Genomic DNA, 22,371 nt, shown 5'->3' with positions numbered 1-22,371 from the left:
CTCCCTCTAAAGATTTGATCCCTTCCAACTGTCTATCTCTATCAGTGATTGACAATAGTAAAAGACAGTAAAACAATTAAGAAAAACATTGAACCAAGATCTCTAGCACAGGGTGAAGAAAACATTCACTCCCAATTCTCACAACAAATAAGGAAGAAAAAAAAGATTATAAACCTGCTACCGAAATGACCACATAAATATAGCAGACATTAATTAAAGAGAAGTAACTTTGGAACAATTTATCAAACCTAGTCTATTAAAAAAATAAGAAACAAAAGTGACAAGAACATTAAACAGGCTCGAAAATAACAATATACACTAAATACAATCCTGTAATACTATACAATAAGTTGAATGGATTAAAAAGGGAAAAAACAAAAAACAAAAGGAAAAAAAAAAACAAAAAACAAAAGAAAAGCCAAGCAGAAAGCAGAAAATGTCTAGTACAATAATGGTATTAGGGGCATTATAGAGAAACTAAAATGCATTATTTAAACACTAGTGTACTTATATATATATCACTTGTATTTGCTATATAATAAGACATTGTAAACCATCATCAAGTGAAACCCACATTTTTGGCAAACACAAATTTGTTAATTTATACTGCCAACTATTTACATTGAAATCATATCATATTTGACATTTCCCCTCTCTTGTCTCAACACATCATCCACATTATCCCCTGCCTGTTCTTAAATCTCATCCCAACAATCCTTTTTATCATTCTTTTTAAATTTTTTTCCTTCTTTTTTAAATAATCAACGCATAGAAAAAAGGGTTTTACTAACCCATCAAATCAGACATTTCCATTTCTCCTTTGTTGTTGATTACTTGCTCTCTTTCTCCTATTTTTCTTTTTATTGAAACCATCAGAGGTTTTCAATGGCGTTGATGGCACATCTCACATGTAGTAGCAGATCTAGTGTTCACAAAGGTACAGTGTTCACATGACCAGTGAGTGGCATTGTCGCCACTTCTGGTAGAGCTAGCAGTTCGACTCACTCCCTTACCACGTCCACTTCTCCCTCCTTTACTACTTCCTGCTGTGCTTTTTGAGCTTGTTGTGCCGCTGCTTGCTCCATGAGAGTTCACATCTGAAAGCCCATTTTCTAATGCTCTAACAAGGTTCTCAAAATAATTTCGAGTAACACTGTACGTGGCAGACAAATTAACGAGTAGCGAAATGTTAAGTGTGATTCAGTGCATGAAACATATCAAGGTTTTAAAGCATGTTATAATTGAAATCAGACTTGTTTTCATGAATGAGCCCTTCATTTACCTGGTCAGACCAGCAAGCTTTGTGCGGAAGTCGTTAAATTCTTTTGATGGACCTTCTGCATTGAGGAACTGGAGTAGCTCCTTTTCCGCACACTGATGGAGCCTTTCTAATCCAGACTCGGCCTCACCTGGAGAAGAAGTAAATATTCCATTATTTTAGGACCATACCATGAAGAAATTGTTCCTTGTCAGTACCTTGAAAATTTACCTTGCAAATACTCAAAAAACTGTCTCTTGGCATGCTCCAGTTCTGGCAGGTAATAACCATATGCATAAGTCCATTTTAAAACACGTCTACATTCAATTATCTGCAAATAATTACCACCAAATAATGAGCTCAAAAAATAGTTGGGTTGGGCTAAAATAATATTCGTGTTAAACTATGTAAAATGCAGCTTTTCTTCTTCTTCCTTTTTTCTTTTTTTACTATTATCAATATCAATATCTTTCAAAAGTCAATCTGTAATGTAAACTATAAAATCATGAGAATTCTTGAGTTATATAACTTTTTAAAACTGACTCAAACAACTTGAAAGTCTCACTACAAGAACACCAATAGACTAGCTGAAATCTGATGTTTCCTAGTTGGATAATGTGGCACATACCTGTAGCCACGCCTCTGTTATGAACTTTAGCTGAGACTCAGGAGTGCAGTGTATATCGCTGAGCTTCTCAATCTATGGAAGAGCAAGAAATAGGGATCAACTCTAAAATTTAATTGGGCCCAACAGACAGAGTAAACAGTATAATCAAATGCATGTGAAAATTTGAAAACCAAGAGGTTCTTGTGATTCGATTTTTTTTCACCCATCAGCAACCAAACATTAGATATCATTGAAAAACTAGAAATGGATATAATAAGGTTCTAAACTTCAAAAGCTTACGAGAATTAGTGGTTCAGTAACTCGTTAAAAATAAAAGTCAGTAACTAAAATAGAAACTCACATGCACATTCTGCATTTGATGCAAATCTGCTATTGCTTTTTGCCTAGACTGCAAAGAATAAAAGCAGCATAACCTTAACAATCAATAAACAAAAAATAGTAAAATAAAACAGTTTGAACAATGTCCACATTCTATGAAATAGAACAAGAACTTCTCAAGCAGCATCCAAAGAAAAAATCAAATTTATCGAACAGAAAAAACACACAAACATGAGAGTGAGATATACACAATTATTGATCAAAATAAAAATAAATAGACCTCACAAATTGGCTTGAACTAAAAGAAAACGACACATAAAAGGCCAGTCAAGTCAACAAGGTCCATCCATATAGATATAGAAGCACAAAGAAAACCCCACCCAGAAAAAATTTAAGAAACCACATGCAAACATGCAATAGAAAAAGTTTGACCAATTCTAACCTTTCTTCTGCCATCCAACAAATGTCCCGCAAATATAACTAACAAATAGATTAGTGGCATCATAGAACTTCCAAGGGCATACAAATAGTAAGTAAATTAAGCAATACACACACTTTAAGAAGATAAAGAAGCCTGTCAGAGAGGAGAAACAAACAATTCTGTATCAAGTGCCTCACCGACAAACAACAGAATACCGAAGACCATGGCAAGAATTAGAAACTACATAAAAACTAGCATATGTAAGTTTGACTGTTCTGCATACTGTTTGATTGCTTGCCCAACGTTCATAATAGTGAGTGTATCTCTCCAAAGAATTCTTCGCCATCTCTCTTCTTTTCTCAGCCTCATCATACTACAATATATACAGCATAAAAAAGTTGATTTCAAGGATAGCTCCACAGAATCCAACTGAAATTGGTTATAGGATGGAAGGTTCCTCTTACCACACCATCTTGCTTAGCTACCTCATATCGGTTGCAAGCATAGAAGCCACCAGTTCTTTCACCATGATCAGACCATGCACCATGACATAGCCTGCAGTTCATAAATTTACAAAGTCACAGAACAACCTATTTGTATAAAATACAATCTCATCAAAGATGTGGAAACCTTTTTTCCTCTGTAGGATTCTAAACAATGGAAACTTGCAATAAGATGAGGACAAGAGAAGAGATGGCTTCATTCCATCAACTACATCAAAACTTACCAGCAAAATTCAAATTTGCACGGAGGTGTACAAGTCATGTGCATGCAACCTTGGTTTTTCTCAATTGGCCGCTTGCACTTTGGACAAGGCTTCGAATTAGCTAATATCCTGAGATTATTATAATAAAAAAAAATTAGGTTTTCCAGAAAACATGCTCTTGTTCATGCCTCATTGAAATATAAATGAAAATTGTGCACACACAAACATAGCACGTGACTATCAACTCATTGTTAATCATGCTTAAGTCTTGCACAACAACAATAAATGGAAAACACCAGAAGCTTAATAAGTAAAACACAACAATGAGAAAACGAAAAAAAAAAGAGAAAAAAAAAAGCACGAGGAAAAGACCCCTGAAAAGCTAACATTGATTGCAAGAAAGGAAAAAGTTGGTCAAAAAGTTTTACTTTAAAATCTTTTGAGTGTTTAAAAAACCTAAGGAAGACACGAGAATGCCAGAAGATATACCAGTTCATATTCTCAGACTCGGCACTGTTCTTTAAAATCCATTTTTCCACAGTAGCACAATCTACAGGACGGTGAGCTTCTTCTGTGCACTGAAGATTCAAAAGAAAAGCTAAATGCATATGTAAAATAATAAAAGCTAAATCAACTTTATGATTAGTGATACCAACTTTCCAGCAGAAGCTATATGTGCAGAAGCAAGAAACGTCATAATTTCCATTGCCAGCGTCAAAGAGAACAGCATTCTCACAACCAGGCGCTGGGCACCATTTGGTCTGGCGGTAGGAAGGAAGAACGTGAAAACAAAAATGTGAGAGATAGGAAAGCAAATAACAAAAGAAAGCTGCAGATTTTAGCAAAATGAACACAAAACAGAAAAGGGAAAAAAGCTATTGTTTCTCTAATGAATGCTGTTATAAACAAGCTAACATGTAATACAATTCATCCATGGAAAAAAATAACAGAATGTAATTTGTACTTCAATTTTAGAATGTAAGGGCTACTATACTAATCACAGACATATCGCCGTAGCCTGTATGGTACACAGTATACCTTTTTGTTGTCTTCAACATAAGACCTAAGAAGGTAACGAGCATATTTTTTCCTGTCTTCACTGGAAGCCAATGAATTAATCATGTCTTGATCAACCACAGCACCACAAGAAGGATCAGGACATCTCAACGTCAGACATCCAGGACCGTCATTAATTGATGTGCTAACGTAGCCTATCCAGAGATCCATGCAAAAGGTAAAATAAAATCAAAAAATAAAAAGTTTGTCATATGAACTAAGTGGAGTAATTCTATAACAATATAAAAGAAGTCCAAGACAGTTCCACATATTTGCAAACAAATAAAGCACATAAAATAAAGGTTTGTAACCAAACTTAACTAGAAGTGAAAACAAATGTCACGGAAATTGACAAGGTAATTAAACAAAAAATAAATTTACATTACATCCAGGTACAATGTGAAATTATTTGAATAGATGTCATCACTTCCATTATTATTCAGATTAGAGAACAAAATGTTAGGTACTTCAGCACCTCGGAAAACCATACCCCAAAAGCCAGCCTTGAGGTGAGAGATCCCCTCTTAACTACCACATTAGTCGTCCCATTCTAACCAATGTGGGACAAAGGCATCTCATACTACCTCCGTTCCTAACAATACCCATCCCCAGAAAGTCGGTGTTCTGATGGCTACTCCTGCAGTACTTCACTTGGCCACAGCCAGTCAAAGCCCTCTGCTGTTAGGTACTTAAGAAACTTGGAAAACCACCGCTCCAGCTATTGGAGTGGGAGAGCCAACTTCTTAAGTACCACATTGGTCATCCTCATCCCATTCTAACCAATGTGGGACAAAGAGATCCCATACTACCGTGGTTCATGACACAATCAGAAAATAATCTTAATGATATTCAGATTCAAAAGTTCAATGATACATGTGAAAGCTTTATTCTTGTCAGTGAGTAACAGATAAGCTTATATAATTCATACCAACTCATGGTTGTTAAAACGGTGAGAAGCTATTCATTGGGAAGCAAGCCAATAAAGACTGTCAATTGGATATTATCGACAAGCATCTGGACAAAAGCAAGTATGCAAAAGAGCAGTTTTTGTGTTTGTATGTTATCCCTAAAAGTCAGTATTCCAGCAAATATATGAACTCAACCGCATACAGCCTTGATAAAGAATATAATAAACTATTAAATATCTATAACATTGTAATAACAAACCTTCCCAGCAGAATACACAGAAAGGGTGACCACAGGCAGCTGACTTGATCCTACTATTTGGATAGGGTTCAAAACAGATCCCACAGGTTCGCTGCCAGCAAAACCAATCATCAATATACTTTTCCAAATGTTATGCAATCAAAATACACTAACACAAATTTTCAAAAAGAAACCAAGAGAAAGATGGCAATGAGGATTCAAATATATGCGTTTCTTACTTCTCTAGCATTTAGGACATGTACAACAGGTGCTTCCAACAAGCCAACTTGCTTCCTTACTCGAGCTTCATCAGCAAACCATTCATCGTGAACTTTAGTAACATTCCTGCATGGCATATTGACAATATATGTAAAAAATGCATGATTACAGAAACCTACAATGTAACCCTTCCAAAAAACATGGATTTTTTTCCACAAAAAGTTTGCTCCTTATAAGAAAACCAAGACAATTGCAGAGAAACAGGAGAGAATGAATATTCTGGACAAGATGAACAAAACTTAAACAATTAAAACAATACCAATTGAAGTGGCGGAGCAAGACAATTGAAGCTACACGTGATATAGAAAGTACAGAAGAAATTCTTGCAATGTCATCCTCTTGCCGTTGTCTTATGTCCGACTCATTTAGTATTGTATAATTTTGCTGCACAAGGACAAAATTTAAAATTAATAACAGCAAAAAACAAAAACAAAGAAAACCACAAGATTTAAGACAAACTTTGCCAATGCCTATAAATCATAGTAAAACATCAGATTTCCATGGGATAGGGTGATTAGCATGAATCAAAGAGATGGAAAAAGTTCATAATTGAAAAATGGCACCAAATCATCAATTATTAATAGAAGCTTGCCCACGTCCCTCACATAAAGGCTGCTTATTCGAGCCTTCACCACATTCAAATCATAGAAACAAGTGGTATAGAAAGGTTATGATACAGTGGCATTATTAATCTCACTACCTACAAAAGGTAGAAACTACCAAAAACAGAAAAAAAAAAAAAAAAAAAAAAACAACTGAAACATTGATTTTAAAAAATCACAAAATACAACAATTGTCTGTAGGATTCATGATCAAAAGATTTTGTTTCAATTCAAGAATAGATATTGCAAACTGACAATTCTCACAAAGTTCCGTGACACCTTTAAGCAGAAACAACAACATAAACAAAATCTACACATGTAAGGAGGAAGGAATAAATAGAAACTTCACTCCTATTTTGCATCATAAATGGAGTACCACCTATCTATTTCACATTTTAACAACAAAACCATACAAGATGATGATGCCTTAAACTATCCCTATTGTTCATCTAAATAAGAAAACTATCCAACTATAATTCGTACTATAAACCCAAGTGAAAATAGAAATTCAGGAGTGGTAATAAAGTGAACTTCCCCATCCTGGCATCTAGAATACAACTTCGCATGAAAAATCCATTGGTAAGAAGGTTACTACCCAAAGAAAGGGGCGACAAATTGAACTCCTTTTTTTTTTTTTCTTTCAAGTTTAAACAGGATTACACACGACCTATTGTAAACAGGTTAACATGATTACTCCTCCAAAGCGAATTTCTTTACAAGACCATAAAAAACAAATGTCCAACTTCTCTCCTCCCCCAAAACTGGATAAACCTAGAGAGTCAGGGAAGAACATTTAAAATACTTATTTTAACCAGACAAAAAACCCCGCACTTAGCCGCTGGACAAAAGAAAACAATACCACTTAAAATCAACTTGAAGCAAATAGCACCCAAAGATCAAACAGAACGATCCAAACCCATTATTATTATGCCAAAGATCATTGCGTGTCCGTGAAAAATATCGAATTTTGAATTACCTAAATTTGATTAACAAGAAACAAAAAAATCAAGGAACGGAAATGGAATTAGAAAAGGAACCTCTCGTCGGCTGGCCTCGAAGTAATCATCGGTATCATCATCGACGAAATCCTCAGCATCAGGGTCATCGTCATCGGTGTAATAACCCATACCCATGTCCATCTCACCGCTGTAGAAATCGCAATCATCATCGACGGATTCAACGTCGGTGGAGTAATGAAGATCGTCCTCAGAATCCATCGCGACAAATTGGGAGAAGAGAATTAGGGAATGGAAATTCTTGAGGGGGTTCGGTAAAGGAGAGAGAAAGAGAAAGAGAAAGAGAAAGGAGAAAAATGAGGGATGAGAGAGAATCAAAGTGGGGTTTTGGTTTTGGTTTTGGTTTTTGGTTTCTGAGAGAAAGAGAGAGATAGAGAAGAAAAAGAAATAAAGAAGGAACTGAAAAGGTGTTTGTGTACGCAAACAGAAGGGAGTGCCTTTTGGGAAAATGGGCCTTCAAAAGGGCCTCTCATGCAAAATCCTTTTTTTTTTTCACAATTGTAAAATTGACAATGTATATATATGAATACGAGTTTGGATTGTCTCTAAAAAAAAATATATTTTTAAAGTATACATTTCTTCTAAAATATCTTCTTTTATAAAATAAGTTTAAAATCTAAATACTTATATGTTTGGTTTGAGCTCATAAAGATATAAATAGTTTAATGATAAAATGAATTGTAATTTTGGACATCGACATTGACTTGATTATTGGTTGGACATTTGTGCTAATTCTATATGTTTTATGTATTTCTATCGTATTCAAAAACTATAATTATTTAACAAATTTCTCCAGAATTATAATTAGTTGTTGTTTTGAAATGAATAATTAAATTTAAATAAAAATATATTGTTGAAATAATAGAAAGACAATTTTTTTCCTTTGATCTCTCAATTATAAGATCCATAATCTACTATAGTGGTAAGTACATCATACATCTTTACATAAAAAAACATATTTAATTACAAAGCAATAATTAAAAATTGAAAAACCTAGTTCTTTGACATCCTCATTCCACTTTGTTATTTTTGAAAATGACGCTTAACGTTCTCTTTTTAGTCTCCTACTTTTATATTATTCATTCTTGAATCCTCATCAATTTCTCTACATATTTTTTATTGAGATGATTGCTTGCTTTTAGGCATCGCAAAAATCTGACGAAGGTTTGTGGGCTTTTGTAGCCTTGACTCATAAATTTTCATTTAAACATGTTGGAAGACTAATTTATTCACACCTTAACTTTTTATTGGGACTTGTGAACATGAATAGAAAATAAAAAAAATGAGATATTTATATCCAAAGATTTGAAAAGGAAAAAGAATTTGAAATGTTTGAATAGATACAAGTTAATATGAGGTAGGACGGAATGCGAATAGGACGGAGATAGAGGGACGTGAATAGTTTTAGAGATTTAATTATATGATTAATTGGAGAGAAAAAATTAAAATTATTAATACCCAAGTATTTATTAATAATTAAATTCAAATTTAAAAATAAATAAAAAGTAAATTACAATAAAAATAAAACCGAAGTAGGACACAAATAAATGTGGTAAGAAGAAGAAAAATTGGAAACAAAAAGTTTATCATCATTCATACTTTTATATATACTAGTAGAGACACGTGTATGACACGTGTAGCTTTAGATTATAAGAAACATTGCATGTATATGTTTAGGTTGTACTAAATTTAAAAGTAAGAAATTTAAAATGTAACACAATTAGATGGACATAGATTAAAATATAATAATTTAAATGTAAGATTTGCCTATATCAAAACAATGATTTGTTTATAAACAATATTTTTGTACGTGATCCGAACTTTTGTTATCTTCATTAAAAAATAAAGATAGTGCAACATAAAGTTGTTCATGACAAACCACATTTTCAAGAAGATATATTCCAATATTAAAAATTGTTTGTCTTTGTGCTTTGTTAATTGTGATTGCAAAACATAAACGAATGAGAAATTGTTTTCTCTTGAACTAAAATGGATATTTACTGTCATTTGGTGGGTTTAATGGTATTCGTAGAAGAAAAACTTGTTTTACTGCATGATCACCTACTACTTGATGTTCCATGATTTGTTGAAAGATTTAAACTCTCCAATCAAACAATAGGATTCGAACGTTGACATTTTTTAAATCAATAGACTTCCAAATATATAAGTTTTAAAGACACAAAAATGTTGGTAGAAAAAAAATCAAAGAAACCTTTATAGAGCAGAAAAAATGTTACGAAAACTTTTCAAGTTTTAGATATTTAAATTTACATTGTTAATTACGAAAACTTTCTAAAATGTAAATAAAAAATTATTTGCATTCCAACTTTTCACATACTCCATACCTTAAGTATAATTAATTCAAAAATTTGTGGGTAAATGAAAAACCATTTGGGTTTCAACTTTTGAGATGGTGGATAGTTTAATTCCACAATTCATAAAGTAGTGGAAAAGGGTGACTCTTTTATAACTATTTATATTACAAAAAAATAAAACAAAATTTAAAATGAATTTACCATAAAATCAAAGAATGATTTGTAACGTAGAACTAAACTCAATGGTATAATAGAGAGAAAAAAGTTTCTCCATATTGAGGCTTTTATATATACTAGTTTTTATCACGCACGTGATATTTGTGTTTCATTTTTATTTTATTGCATAACTTGACTTTTTCTTTGCAAGTTTTTTTTGTTAAATATCTTCATTTTCAATTGATTAATTTTTTTTTAAATTGTTGCTTAAAATTAAACTCATAAACCGTTCTTAAAATGCTATAAGATTGATAGGCAATTCTACTTTGCAACTGTTGAAAAATTAATTAACTATATTACATTAGTTTAACGTATTCAATTACGAAAACTTTTAGAGAAGGAAGTTGATGAATGAATAAAAGATACAAATTAAAAGAAGATGGCAAACTAACTTTTTCTCTTGTTATTATAACATTTGTGAAATTTGGAAAATTTGTCAGATTTAAGTCTTTTATCTAAATCTTTCTGAATTATTAGGGGACATCCATGCATGTTCGAGAAATAACATAAAGGCAAAATGATAAGCAATTTGCAATTTTGATTTCATTCTGGAAAGAGACATACGAATTCAAAAAAAATTATTGGTTCCCACAGCTTGCACTCCTAATTTCATGTTTTCAAGTATATTGTGTTTTCTTGCCTGACAGATATTATTATAGTTTAACTAATATTCTCAAAATATAACCTAGTAGGACTAAATTTAAGATGAATACATGAGTTAAAATGGAACAACTCAAAACTATATTTTCAACAAAAAGAAAAAGAAAAGGTAGATCATGCAACTATTTGATAATTAACAAATAATTTAGCCGGTTTAATTTCTAGTTTGCCTCAATAATGCATGCATCTACCGAGGAAATTTATTTTGAGTGGAAGAAGTTTCTTTGAATTTGATGTGAATATATAGTGAGCAATCCAAATATGACGATATGGTATAAGCAAGTTGCATCTTTTCTAAAGATTTCTTCATGGTGGTCATCTTTAAAAAGAATTATACAAAGAATTATTCCATTATACTTTTCACATCAATTGATTACAAAAACAACTTCAACCACAATAATCTTTTGTATGAAAGAAAGAAACAAATTCCTATTTTTATAAATAATAAGACAAACAATTTTCTGACATCCCAAAAGCAATAGCAAAAGGGACTTGCTTCTGAAACCTATTTGTGTATTTCTTGGAAAAAGATGCAATGAAAACAATACTTGGTTAACATTTAATATAAGATATTCTTATTCCTTTATTTTTTTTATATGTTTTGGAATGTTGTTATTTTATTGGTAAATAAAATTACAGAGTAACTACAATCATCCTATTAGGAGAATTGTATACCCATTCCAAAAGTTCTATATAAAAATAATAAATTAAGGCTATGATCAACTAGAGAATCAATCTAGAAGCCAATCAACGATAGAATCAATCTAGAAGTCAAAGCTAACATAGCTCATGTAATGTTAACGACTAAAACATCTTTGGTTCTAATCTCCAACCAAATCCTAGGTGTAGAAATGCTTTTTAAAATAAACGTCTTATATAATACTTTGAGGTTCTAGAAAATGTTGAATAACAAATCACTTTGATATTTGATTTTTACTCTGAGCCAAAAGTGCCCAAGCTCTTTTATGACACTGAAGCAAAAGCAAATGAGCATATGAACACCGTCAGTTTAAATTAGACTAAACATCAACTAGAGTTTTATATCACAAAAAGATTATACATTCTTTCAACATCATAGGCATCAATAAGTAGTTAAATAACCTAAACATTGCAAAATTCCTACTACAATTCTCAAAAATGCATTTCTAAAAGGACTATCTGGCAAATATATTCTACTTTTCTAAGATTGAGGGACTATTCTCTATTTTTAGATTAACTTTCCAACTACTTGAAATCTTTGCTTCCACTTAGAAACATTGTCTAAGTAATTATAAAAGAATATTCATAAGTATATTCTTTGGAAAAAATCAGCATTCAAAAAGAAAAGAAAAAAATCTAACATACCTAATGGGGCGTTCTTCAACTTTACTGCTCCTTGAGCAATTTGCTTCTCTTTCTCCTTGTAAAGCATATAATCTAAGGGCTTCGTAACTAACTAAAAACTCTTGACTAATTATGAAATAATTAAATTCACTTTTGTTATATACATCAAAATCACTTTAAACATGTCAGAAATCAATTTTAATATATGAAAATTGTGTTTAATGAATATAACATAAGTGATCTTGATCATTTCAAAATTAGTATAAAACATCTAAACATATTAACCAAACTGAGCATATAATCCTTCTCTAATCATGTCATATTACAATCATCATTCAAAATACAAAGCCAAAAAGCAACTTCAAGTTCAAGATGAAATTTGCAGTCTCCCCCTATCACACCCTTTTTCTTAAAGGAAAAGGGATTTTTTATTGATATGATGCTTAGTGAAGAGGGCTAATGCTTCAAGTACAATAAAACTAGAAGCATAAAAGCCACTAAAGCTAGGATTGGAGATCAGCCGGCACACCGGACATCTCAACTAAGTTAATACTCCTATAACAAAGGGAAATTGAGAATTTATCCAACCAAATGAGAACTAAACAGAGATCAAGTAAGCAACCAAATAAACAAAAAGGAGCAAAATTAAAAGGGATCAGATCATACTAATGGTTTTCTAGTAATGTCATTACACATTACAATCCAGAACAAGAAAACACCTCCAATTCATCATGAAAAGAAAAACCAATCATAAATTGGTACAAGGCAGTAAGTTCAGTTCTTCTGCCATGCTGTGTGGACTGAACACAATAGTTAGCACTCAGGAAGCCACAGAAGCAAAGAACCAAGGGAACACAAGGCAGAAAGAGATAGATCAACTGATCGTATTCTAGTCATATTATTACAAGAAGCCAGAAAACAACTCCAAGTTCAAGATGCAAACCAACACGAAGCAGACAATTCTCCCCCACCTCGAACAAACAGGTATTCATATTTCATCCAGGCCATATTTGTGAACTGAACAGAAATTGTTGGCACAATCTGGCATTTGTTAGCACTCAGGAATCACAAAAATACGAACACTAGACCAAGAAATGGAACATCAAAAGAACCGTCAAAACATTTGTTTTCAGTTAGGTAAGGTTAGTTACCTCAGCATGTACAGAGGTGTGAAGCAAAAGGCTGTTGGTGGAAGCTCTGATGGGGCTCTCACCACTGCATAAAAGCAACTAAACTAACTAAGATTCGAATTTGAAAGCCACAAAATATAAACAAAGCAGAATACGTATAATCAATCAGCAACAGGCAACCAAATTTTGAGAGAAATAATGCTTTCTCAATGTTTTAAATTCTAATTATTACAAATTTTCTAAAGAATTGAATCAGACACAAGTTCTTTGGATCATTGGCTGATCTCAAACCTGAGAAATTCTTCTTCATCGTCGTTGTCACCTTTTTTTTCTTCATCCATCATCAAAATTAAACCAAACATACACGGTCTCAGAAAAAACCCATCTCTGGCTACAAATGGAAAATCTTATGGAGATGGTTTTTTAGTTTTGTTTTCTTTAAAAGGGATTGCCATTTGCCAAGCACAAGCTCAAGAAGAAGACCCGTGTCATCTTCTCTAACAATCTTGAAAATTTTCCATTCACATCAGCCGTTTAATTTTTCAAGTTCCTTCAGTTGCATAATCTGACAGTACAAGCCACTGCTTGCGCCCAGTATTTGAGCCTGGCCTTAACATCTTCTGGATGATCACCTGAACATAGAACAATTTCAAACTGAATCATACTCAACCTAAACAAAAAGTTCATAAACTGAAGAACAGTTAACCACACAAAGAGAAATTCCTTTTCAATTTTACAAGCGATATTGAGATTAAGAATTGAACAGAACGGCTTACCAGGACTAGAGATCTTCCAATTCGGAATGGGACCGGAAACAGAATCCATCGACTCGGGTAAAGGATTTTCCGGAACCTTTTGGTGTTCATCCATAAACTTCTGGTTCATGGAATAACAGAGTTCGAGGGCCGGCAAGGTGTTACAAAGCTCAGGAATCTCGTCATAGCAAAACGCAAACCCTAGATCCACACATCCTTTGAGATCCTCAAGATCGTCATCTGTTAAGCTTTTTGTTCTAGTCAAATTATCCTCATCCGAAGCCTCGACAAAACCCTCGAGCAAGATCTGGTTCTTCTTGGTGTTGTTCCAGTAGGTAGGAAAAACTGACTCGTCGCGATCGTGTTCAGAGCTGAATTCAGATTGGAAATGGAGGGTTTGAGCTTCTGGGTCCCCTTCAATGGCGGATTCAGGAGAAATCTGAGATTCGAAGGGACTCATTTTTTTTTTTCTTGGAATTTTTGAGATTCGGCGGTTTCGGTCGTTTGTAATTTTGGTTCTTCGGCCAAACGCGTTAGGGGAAAAATGAAGTTTATTGCCTTATAAAGCTGAGCTGAGCTGAGCCCACCTGTTAAACCGATCCAAAAAATAAATAAAAATAAAAAGTCCGATAATATATAATGTAAAAAATGAAATAAATTATTGTAAATAGAAATATCTAAAAAATAAATAAATATAAAAAGTTCAATAATATATAATCTCTTCCGTTTATCTTAAATTTTACTATATTTTATAAGTATTTTGGTAGAACAATAACAATAGGAGTACTAACAGCAACAAAAAAAAAAAATCAAAATCAAATACACTATAAATGTGAGGGTGTCTAAGTATTCACTGACATCTTTAAAAGTATTCAAAATAACGATAATGTATTGTAATAGATTTAAATTGTAAGACATTTCAAATGTGTCATTATATATATGAACAAATACAATGTACATGAAATATAGCATATTTGAAGACAACATTTTTTATAGTGTAAATATACTATAAGGTAACTATGACTACATATAATGCAAAATGAATCTTGTTTTTAAATGAGAATATAAGTCATCAAATTTCGATTATCAAAACATATAAGAATTTAGTTGCAAACTAAAGAGTGCTAAATTTAACACTAATAACCTATAATAGTACTGTAACGCTCATGACAAAATAACATATAGCAAAAGAAAAATCGAAAAAGAAGACAGAATCTTCAACTATAAGAATGGGAAAAAATATACTGTTATTTAAAAATTTAAATTTTATTTAAGAAATAAAAAGTTTGATGGTTTATGAATATTATTTATTTAAGAAGTTTTAAAAATAATCTTATTTGTTTTATATAAATGAAATTGAATCTATTATAACAACATGTTTTATAAAGTTTATTAAGTGAAGTCTAAAGATATATTTGTCATTATTATAGGTGGATAATTTTGCTCCAATCTCGTTTAGCAACAAAATCTCAGATTTAGTTAAAATTTAATAAAGTTGAACCTGGTTTGTAAGATACACTATCTTTGTCAGGTGATGCTTCATGTTCGATTCATTAAAATATATTGTAATTGATTTACAAATTATCCTAGAATCAAGGGCAAAGTTGATGAGATTAATATACTTTCAAAAATACATGTGCCTTCTATTTGCTATTTTTCTTATTCATGTCGGTTTTTGCTATATTTTTCAAGATGCTATCTCCAATTTCGATATTCCTATATAGTTATCTCTTATTTTTATATAAAATTACCATCGTTCTTTAACAAATGACTCAAATTTCAAGTTAAAATGTTGTTCTTCCAAATTTTAAAAATAATGAAAAAAGAATTGAGACGTCAAAGTTACTTTTCAACACATGTTTCCATGTTTCATTTGAGAAAGAAAGAGCAAAAAGAAGTGTAAGTGGGAGAGGAATGGCCCTAAATATGTGAGCACACTATTATGCGTTGCATTAGATGAATGTGTACGTGATAGGGGGAGAGCAACGTTAAGTACAAGGAAATGATGCAACCAAAAGACTCATTTTTGTTTTCAAAATCTCTAAATCAAAGTCATTTCGTGCATGAAGTTTGGGTTATCAGTACCGAAGTTTAGTAGTTTCGAAACAATCAATTTATACTTTCAATTTCTTCTTACAAATCGTACGTTCATCCAATTGAATTTTAAATTTCAATGTATGCAACTTTTAGTTTTTAATCTCCATTCAATTCTCATTAGTTTGTCTACTGACTAAAAAGATATAAAAATGAGTGTGAATTCAATAATTATTATATTTCCTACAAAAATTAAATTTGTTTAAGCACAAACTAACCATTATATAACTTGGTTCAAACTCAAAAAAGAAAAAAAAAAATCTTAGCTTTCATGTCACTTTTCAATAAACTTCTAAAAACTTAGTACCCTGCTATGTTTTATATATGCAATTCATTAAGCAAAGAGTAACATAGCAACAATAATTCAACTTTAAGGTTAATATTACAAACATGTAAGTATGTTTAAGAGGATGGTTTGTTTAAGTTTTGGCTTTCTCTAAAGCAAGAATATACAATTTCTTCATTCAAAAGTTATTATTTAATTCGTTATTTCTTTAAATAATGTGATTTTTCTAAACCATTAACTTTTTTTTCCTAGTAAAAGATAGGATAATGCTTTAAAACTAAATGTGTCTTGCCTTGTCTATAAGAAAATATAATAACTAAATTGTTTGTCGTGTCCAGTTTGTTATCTATCTAATTGGTACTTTGATAAAATCATACATCCGTGATTGAGTTACCAACCTTAACAAAAAACTTATACAACTATCGTTTATAAATAAAATTAAAAGATATACATTTGTGTTGTATGGCTAAGCTAAGTTGTATTGATTAACCACCATAATTTTAGGTATATACACTTCACTAACACCGTGTAATACCTTTTACTTCAACTCAAACAAGTGAGTTAGGCACGACGTACAACAAAATCACCCTACCTTACATTCCTTATTTGAACTATTAAAGAAACTTTTAACCTAACAAATTTGGTCAAACACATCTTTTCTTTTCAAGGTCTTCAAGTTACCAATTTTTTACTCTATCCAATGTTTTTGTGTAATTATCGTCTCTATTATCAAATTTAGTTGATACACTTGTTTTAGTTTCACAACATGTCTGAGTAGAAACTTGAACTCGATCTTACCATAATCCTATTATGTGATATATATCTTAAATCAATTGAGCTATCTTCAAATGGTTCAAAATTGTTAATGCGACCAAAACCCCACATCGGTTAGATAAAGAGATGATCTTGGATATATAACTTAAGACAATTATCTTCTTTCGTATAAAGTTTTTTGGGATGAAACTAAAAGCAAAGTCATTCGTGAGAATATTTATAGGGTTTGTTGTCCTAACAAAAATATTAATAGTTTTTTTAAAAAAAATTACATTATTAAGTCTTGATTTGATAAATATCCCATTCAAGAAAAATAAAAATGAGTGGGTCTGTATGGTATGCATGTGATAATGTGATGGATGTATGCAAAATGAGATGCATGTGTGTGGATGAGCATAATGACATGGACAGCTGTAATGACAGGCTGTGATGAATGACAGCCACGAGTCGAGAACTTTGTGGCTGTGATTTTGGATTACAAACACTGCACTGTGAGGAATCAAAAACATTTCCCTGTTTTTACACCTGCTTTCGCCTAAATTATACATACACATATACACATATGTACATATATACGTATATACTTGGTGTGCCAAACTTTTAACGTGGAATTCTAAAATTTGTACATTTTCCTTTCAAAATTACTTATATTTTTTTGTAAATATTTTGATTCATTTAAAAACCATCTTTTTTATTTTTATTTTTATACATACACAATCACGAGTTAATTTCAATCAAATTTTCAATGGTAAAAAGTTTTATTTTTATTTATTTATAATTTTTCATATAATCAAATTATTTAAAAATAATTTTGTTATTTTACTATTTATTTTTTTACGTTTATTTTATATATAATAAAATATTTATAAAATATAAAAAAAAATGAGAAAGAATATATTATTTTCTATCTAAAATAATTTCCCTCTGCTTAAATTGGAGATGAGATTGAACATTATGTATTATATTTTGTTAATTTGAGATAGGACAAAATTTAGAATACATTCAAATTTTTATTTCTTAAAATATTTTTGGTTGTGCGATTTGATTTACAATTTTCGTTAATTGAGGTGTGAGTGTGTGGTTAAAATTAATATTGCCCAATGTTAATGTGTAAATATTTTCAATGAAATACTTAGTTCAAATAAGGTATCTAGATGCAAGTGTTTTGAATCTATTTGGTTAAAATGCTCCTAGTAATTTTTATATATTATAAACTTTTATTTTTAAAAAACTTTTAATGAAAAAATCTCAATGGACAACGGGGAAGATTACGATACTTAATTTTTTTAGTACAAATAGAAGATAGGGAATTCAAACCACAAATTTTTTGGTGCGCGCTCCACCTATGAACTATATTCTTGTCGGCTAATAAAAGAAGAGTTGAACAACATTTATTTATATAAAAGAAAAATAGTAATAATGAGTTCTTTTATTTACTTGTCTTCCATGAAATGCATGTATGGATACGATAGAATATGACGATTCGTTAATTTTTTAAAAACTAAGATATAGATATGATTGTTTCTCTAAGATGAAAAATACTAAATACAAACCACATAAGTATAAGATATCAAATTAATAACATAAAGATACTAAAAGCTAAAAACTAGTAATTAAATATATGCTTTTAAAAATAGCGTGAAATTTGTTATTAATATTGTCATCACAACAATAAGAAGCTCATGTATGCATTATAGATCTGAGCCCAACGAATTCACGTTGTCTCCTTAAGACAAATTTACTCACTTTAGTGTTTTGAATTTTGAGAGTAATTGTCTCCAAGGATAGAACATATCAATTTGTTTCTAAAAGTAGCATCCATCTAGAAGATCAACGAACGAAATTTTGTGGATCAACCATCAAGATTATGGATAATGAAAAGATGTGTTTTTTTAACCAACTAGAAAATAACTTATTTATAGATTTATTTGTGACCATTCGAAAAATCATGTCTTTTTCTATAATTTAGTTATTAATTTTCATGAAGAAATGCATCATCTCGTGATGTATCCATTAATGAATAAACACATACAATTACCATTTATTCCAACAAATTCAACCTCGGATTTAGAGATAATTTTAATGGAATCAAAATTTGTTTTACAAAAAGATTACATTATAAGAATTTGTTATAAACACTTCTCCTTTCCCTAAAATCATTCTTAAACACAATCTAACTATCAAATTAAAGGGTAAGAGAAAAAAAAAACATTTAAAATACAAGATACGTATAAAAGATTAAAAGAAATCTAAAATGAGTAAATTTACAAGTAAATATGGAGACTTTTAAAAATAGTAAATTAAATTAAAATATTTACAAGCTATAATAAAATTTTGGATTCTATTATTGATGGTCTTCTATCACTATAGCATATCAATAACTATCAGTGATAAAATTTGCTATAGATGGTAAATATTTCATAAAATTTACCATCTTTAAAAATTTTGGATCAAAATTGTTTTTGCTAATCATTTTTAAAATTACGCTAATGGTCCTCTTAATCAAGAACAACCAAATATTAGATATATTTTTTTTCAATAGAAGAAAAAAATGATTGAGGAGATAAAGGACAAAACACAAATTTAGTCAAGTGTAGTTGGATTTTAGATGTTTTCCTTAGATAGAAAACTATTTATAATCATTGCCCTAGCTGGTTTTCCAAGAAATAAATACACCCAAATAAAATAAAAAAGATTGGTAAGCAAGGTTTGTTTTAATTTGTTTGCTAAGTTGGATATTTATTATGTTCTTTGGGATGGGATAAAAGGAATCTCCAATTATATAATATACACACTAGAAGGGATAATGAAAATAAATCATATCATGCATACCTATACTGAGTATGTTTGTCTTACAGGGATAGTAATTTTTGGTGACTATATACACATGGTGTATAGTGGAAATTGTATATGTCTATAGCTTAAGATCATGGAAGATGGTCTTCCTTAAGATCTATTATATTCTTTGAGGAAATTATTACAATTGTGGTGTTGATTGAATATATTTGTTTAAGTCTATTAGCTTTTTTGTTTCATGAGTTGTTTAATGGATTGTCTCGTTATTTCTTTTGGTGACATTTTGTCTTAGAGGTTGTGACCTAACGTGTTGACTTCAGTTATGTTTGGAGATATTTTTTATAATTATGATTTTCTATTTAAGCTTAACAAGTCTCGTTTGCAATACGGTGGTGGTTGTAACCACCTATTTTTGTTCAACCTAATTTTATTACTTTTAGGTCAATTTTAACGAAGAGAATGGAATGATAATAAAAATTTGGTTCTATTTTGATCAATGTCGTTAGGATCCGTTAACTTTTTACAAGGCTTCTATATGTCGATGATTAAACTACCAAATAAGATAATCATTTTTCAAAATATTTGTGGCTTTAAATTATAATTAGAGACGATATGGTAATTTGATATTTTATTGACATTATACTTTTCCCTTTCTCAACTCATGCTAAATTCAATTTCATCCACGTACAAATTTTTGTAGTAGTCGATGATTGGCTCTTCCTTTCGTTTTTGTGCTTGTAAGCTCGATCATGCTTATGATACGTCTGGTGTTATAGAAGTGGTTGAGAAACTCTCTTTCTAGTTGTTTCTAACTATCATCCACTCTAGGTTCCAAGTTTTGTCAAATTTATTACCCATAGCAGCTCTTCCAATGTCATATCACATAACAAGCAAATGACATTTGATACTAGTTCACACAACATGTACGAGACATCTTATCCAAGATCACACAGCATGAATAGGGCATTCCATTCCATATCGTGCAGCAGGAATAAAGTATCATATCGCATAGGATATAAAAGTTATCTTAATTCACTTCTTAATAGTTTCATGTATTCTTTCCAAATAACAATAAGGCACTATAACATATTTAGTACACATGTATTATGCATAACCACGAAGTTTAGAAGGAATATCTCTAAGTACATTTTTCTTAAGAAAATCATTTACAAACGCTCTTTTACTTAAGAGGCAACTTACCACATTCATCCTTTAAATCATGAAAATGTCACCTCTAACGTATGGTGTGATCATCTCCTTTTAGCTCATGCATAAACTGGTGTATTTTGGAATTGAAATATTTAAGGGAAAAAACATATAAACAATTTCTTCAAAGATGCACGTTTGAGGATTCATTCAACAAAGTTTAGAAATCTTTTTACTAAAAATGACCACTCACTAACTCAACGACTAGCTTCTACGTCTGGTCCTTTACTCGGAGTTCTCCTTCATACTAGCTTACAGGCCCTTACCAGATTCTCGTTGGATTTGAATCTTCAAAGACTCAAAAACTTCTCTTCATATTTTCGCTGTTAATTTGGTAAATGATGTGACAATTTGTGACTGGTCCAAAGTTTCTCATTCAACAGCCATACATGACAATCAAGGAATATCAACGCATGTATTGATATATTTCAAAGTGTTTCAATAAAATATCAATATCCATGGATAATTTATAAAATTATTAACGGGGTCTTTTAAAAGATATAACAAGACGGCAAAATATTTACCTGCTATAAAACAATTTCGAAAATGGAAAAAAAGTCCACAGGCTCACAATGTGAAACACTAAAAATGTCATGTGATTAATTGTCATCCAACAAACGTGATATATTTGGAAAACAATAGTTTATATTTGACACATTTAGATTTGATCGTTTAAATTTGGGTAGACAAATGTAAACAAATTTTTAAAGTTTTTTTGCTACTAGATCGTTTAGATTTGACAATTTTTTGTAGCCGATTGTTTAAATTTGACAATCCAATATCTAATGGTTTTTAACATTTTGAAAAAAAATTTACAGAAAAAAGAAAAAGATAAAAAGACTGAAAAAAAATTACAAAACAATGTCAATGAAAAAGAAGATCAAACCTACAATATTTTTTTTTGACGAATATTAGGAAAAGTAAACTTTAAAGCTTGTACAATAGTCACAATTTTTAGGATGATAGCACTTTGATTATATAAGTTAACATTAATCAATTTTTTGTAAGAAAAAGTATAATTGAAACTAAGGTTGAGAATTTTTCATTTTGTGGGATGTTGATATTTTAAATTTTGTGAGAGGAAGAGATACGCCTAATAATTGGGCTAACGACAATTATTCCCCACGTGGTTTGTCTGTCACAAACCCAATCATTCCAAAAGAAAAGAAGACTCAGGATATTTATTTACTTCACCACTAATCATTTTACGCCACGTACTCAGGGCCACAAATTTGACTTAAAGACTGGCCACTTCCAATACGCCACGTTAGCCTACACAATTTGCTGTCATTTACTTGGAAACCATATCGGACACGCAATTATGCGGCTGTATTAGTAATATTCGAGTTTAATTAGGGGCAAAATTGGAATAAAAATCCTGACCTA

The 22,371-nt window shown here is 31.0% G+C and overlaps 2 protein-coding genes across 4 annotated transcripts; both read right to left on the bottom strand.

Annotated features, from left to right (window-relative positions):
- Positions 1-466: 466 nt before the first annotated feature.
- On the bottom strand, positions 467-7,818 carry LOC101223037 (probable E3 ubiquitin-protein ligase ARI8). Its single transcript, XM_004140830.3, has 15 exons — positions 7,452-7,818; positions 6,072-6,196; positions 5,773-5,878; positions 5,555-5,645; positions 4,370-4,542; positions 3,988-4,092; positions 3,821-3,909; positions 3,353-3,460; positions 3,090-3,180; positions 2,909-2,998; positions 2,227-2,274; positions 1,887-1,958; positions 1,490-1,589; positions 1,283-1,409; positions 467-1,153 (listed from the first exon to the last, which is right to left on the bottom strand). The coding sequence occupies exons 1-15, from the start codon at positions 7,629-7,631 to the stop codon at positions 883-885; spliced, it is 1,776 nt and encodes a 591-aa protein (XP_004140878.1). The 5' UTR covers positions 7,632-7,818; the 3' UTR covers positions 467-882.
- A 4,758-nt stretch (positions 7,819-12,576) lies between these two features.
- Positions 12,577-14,380, bottom strand: LOC101222799. Of its 3 annotated transcripts, none has more exons than XR_004217754.1 (4): positions 13,851-14,380; positions 13,366-13,706; positions 13,096-13,159; positions 12,577-12,985 (listed from the first exon to the last, which is right to left on the bottom strand). XR_004217754.1 is itself a non-coding variant. In XM_031888051.1 (2 exons), exons 1-2 carry the CDS (start codon positions 14,287-14,289, stop codon positions 13,627-13,629), a joined length of 519 nt encoding a protein of 172 aa, XP_031743911.1. In that variant the 5' UTR covers positions 14,290-14,380; the 3' UTR covers positions 13,211-13,626. The 3 variants fall into 3 exon arrangements, 1 of the variants encoding a protein (XP_031743911.1); XR_004217753.1 differs by having other exon boundaries at positions 12,577-12,961; XM_031888051.1 differs by lacking the exons at positions 12,577-12,985; positions 13,096-13,159 and having other exon boundaries at positions 13,211-13,706.
- Between the last annotated feature and the right edge of the window lie 7,991 nt (positions 14,381-22,371).

Source organism: Cucumis sativus, chromosome 6 (assembly GCF_000004075.3).
Source record: "Cucumis sativus cultivar 9930 chromosome 6, Cucumber_9930_V3, whole genome shotgun sequence".
NCBI classification, from domain to species: Eukaryota; Viridiplantae; Streptophyta; class Magnoliopsida; order Cucurbitales; family Cucurbitaceae; genus Cucumis; species Cucumis sativus.
Note: the sequence above shows the minus strand (reverse complement) of the source record. Positions and strands in the feature narration are given on the sequence as shown.

Excerpts from the sequence above, each read along its gene's own strand:
- LOC101223037 (XM_004140830.3), bottom strand. The coding sequence starts at position 7,631 with ATGGATTCTGAGGACGATCTTCATTACTCCACCGACGTTGAATCCGTC. Across the intron at positions 3,181-3,352 it reads TGCAAATTTGAATTTTGCTG|GCTATGTCATGGTGCATGGT; the intron begins GTAAGTTTTGAT and ends TATGAACTGCAG. Across the intron at positions 2,999-3,089 it reads TAGCTAAGCAAGATGGTGTG|TATGATGAGGCTGAGAAAAG; the intron begins GTAAGAGGAACC and ends TATATATTGTAG.
- LOC101222799 (XM_031888051.1), bottom strand. The coding sequence starts at position 14,289 with ATGAGTCCCTTCGAATCTCAGATTTCTCCTGAATCCGCCATTGAAGGG. Across the intron at positions 13,707-13,850 it reads TTGGAAGATCTCTAGTCCTG|GTGATCATCCAGAAGATGTT; the intron begins GTAAGCCGTTCT and ends TTCTATGTTCAG.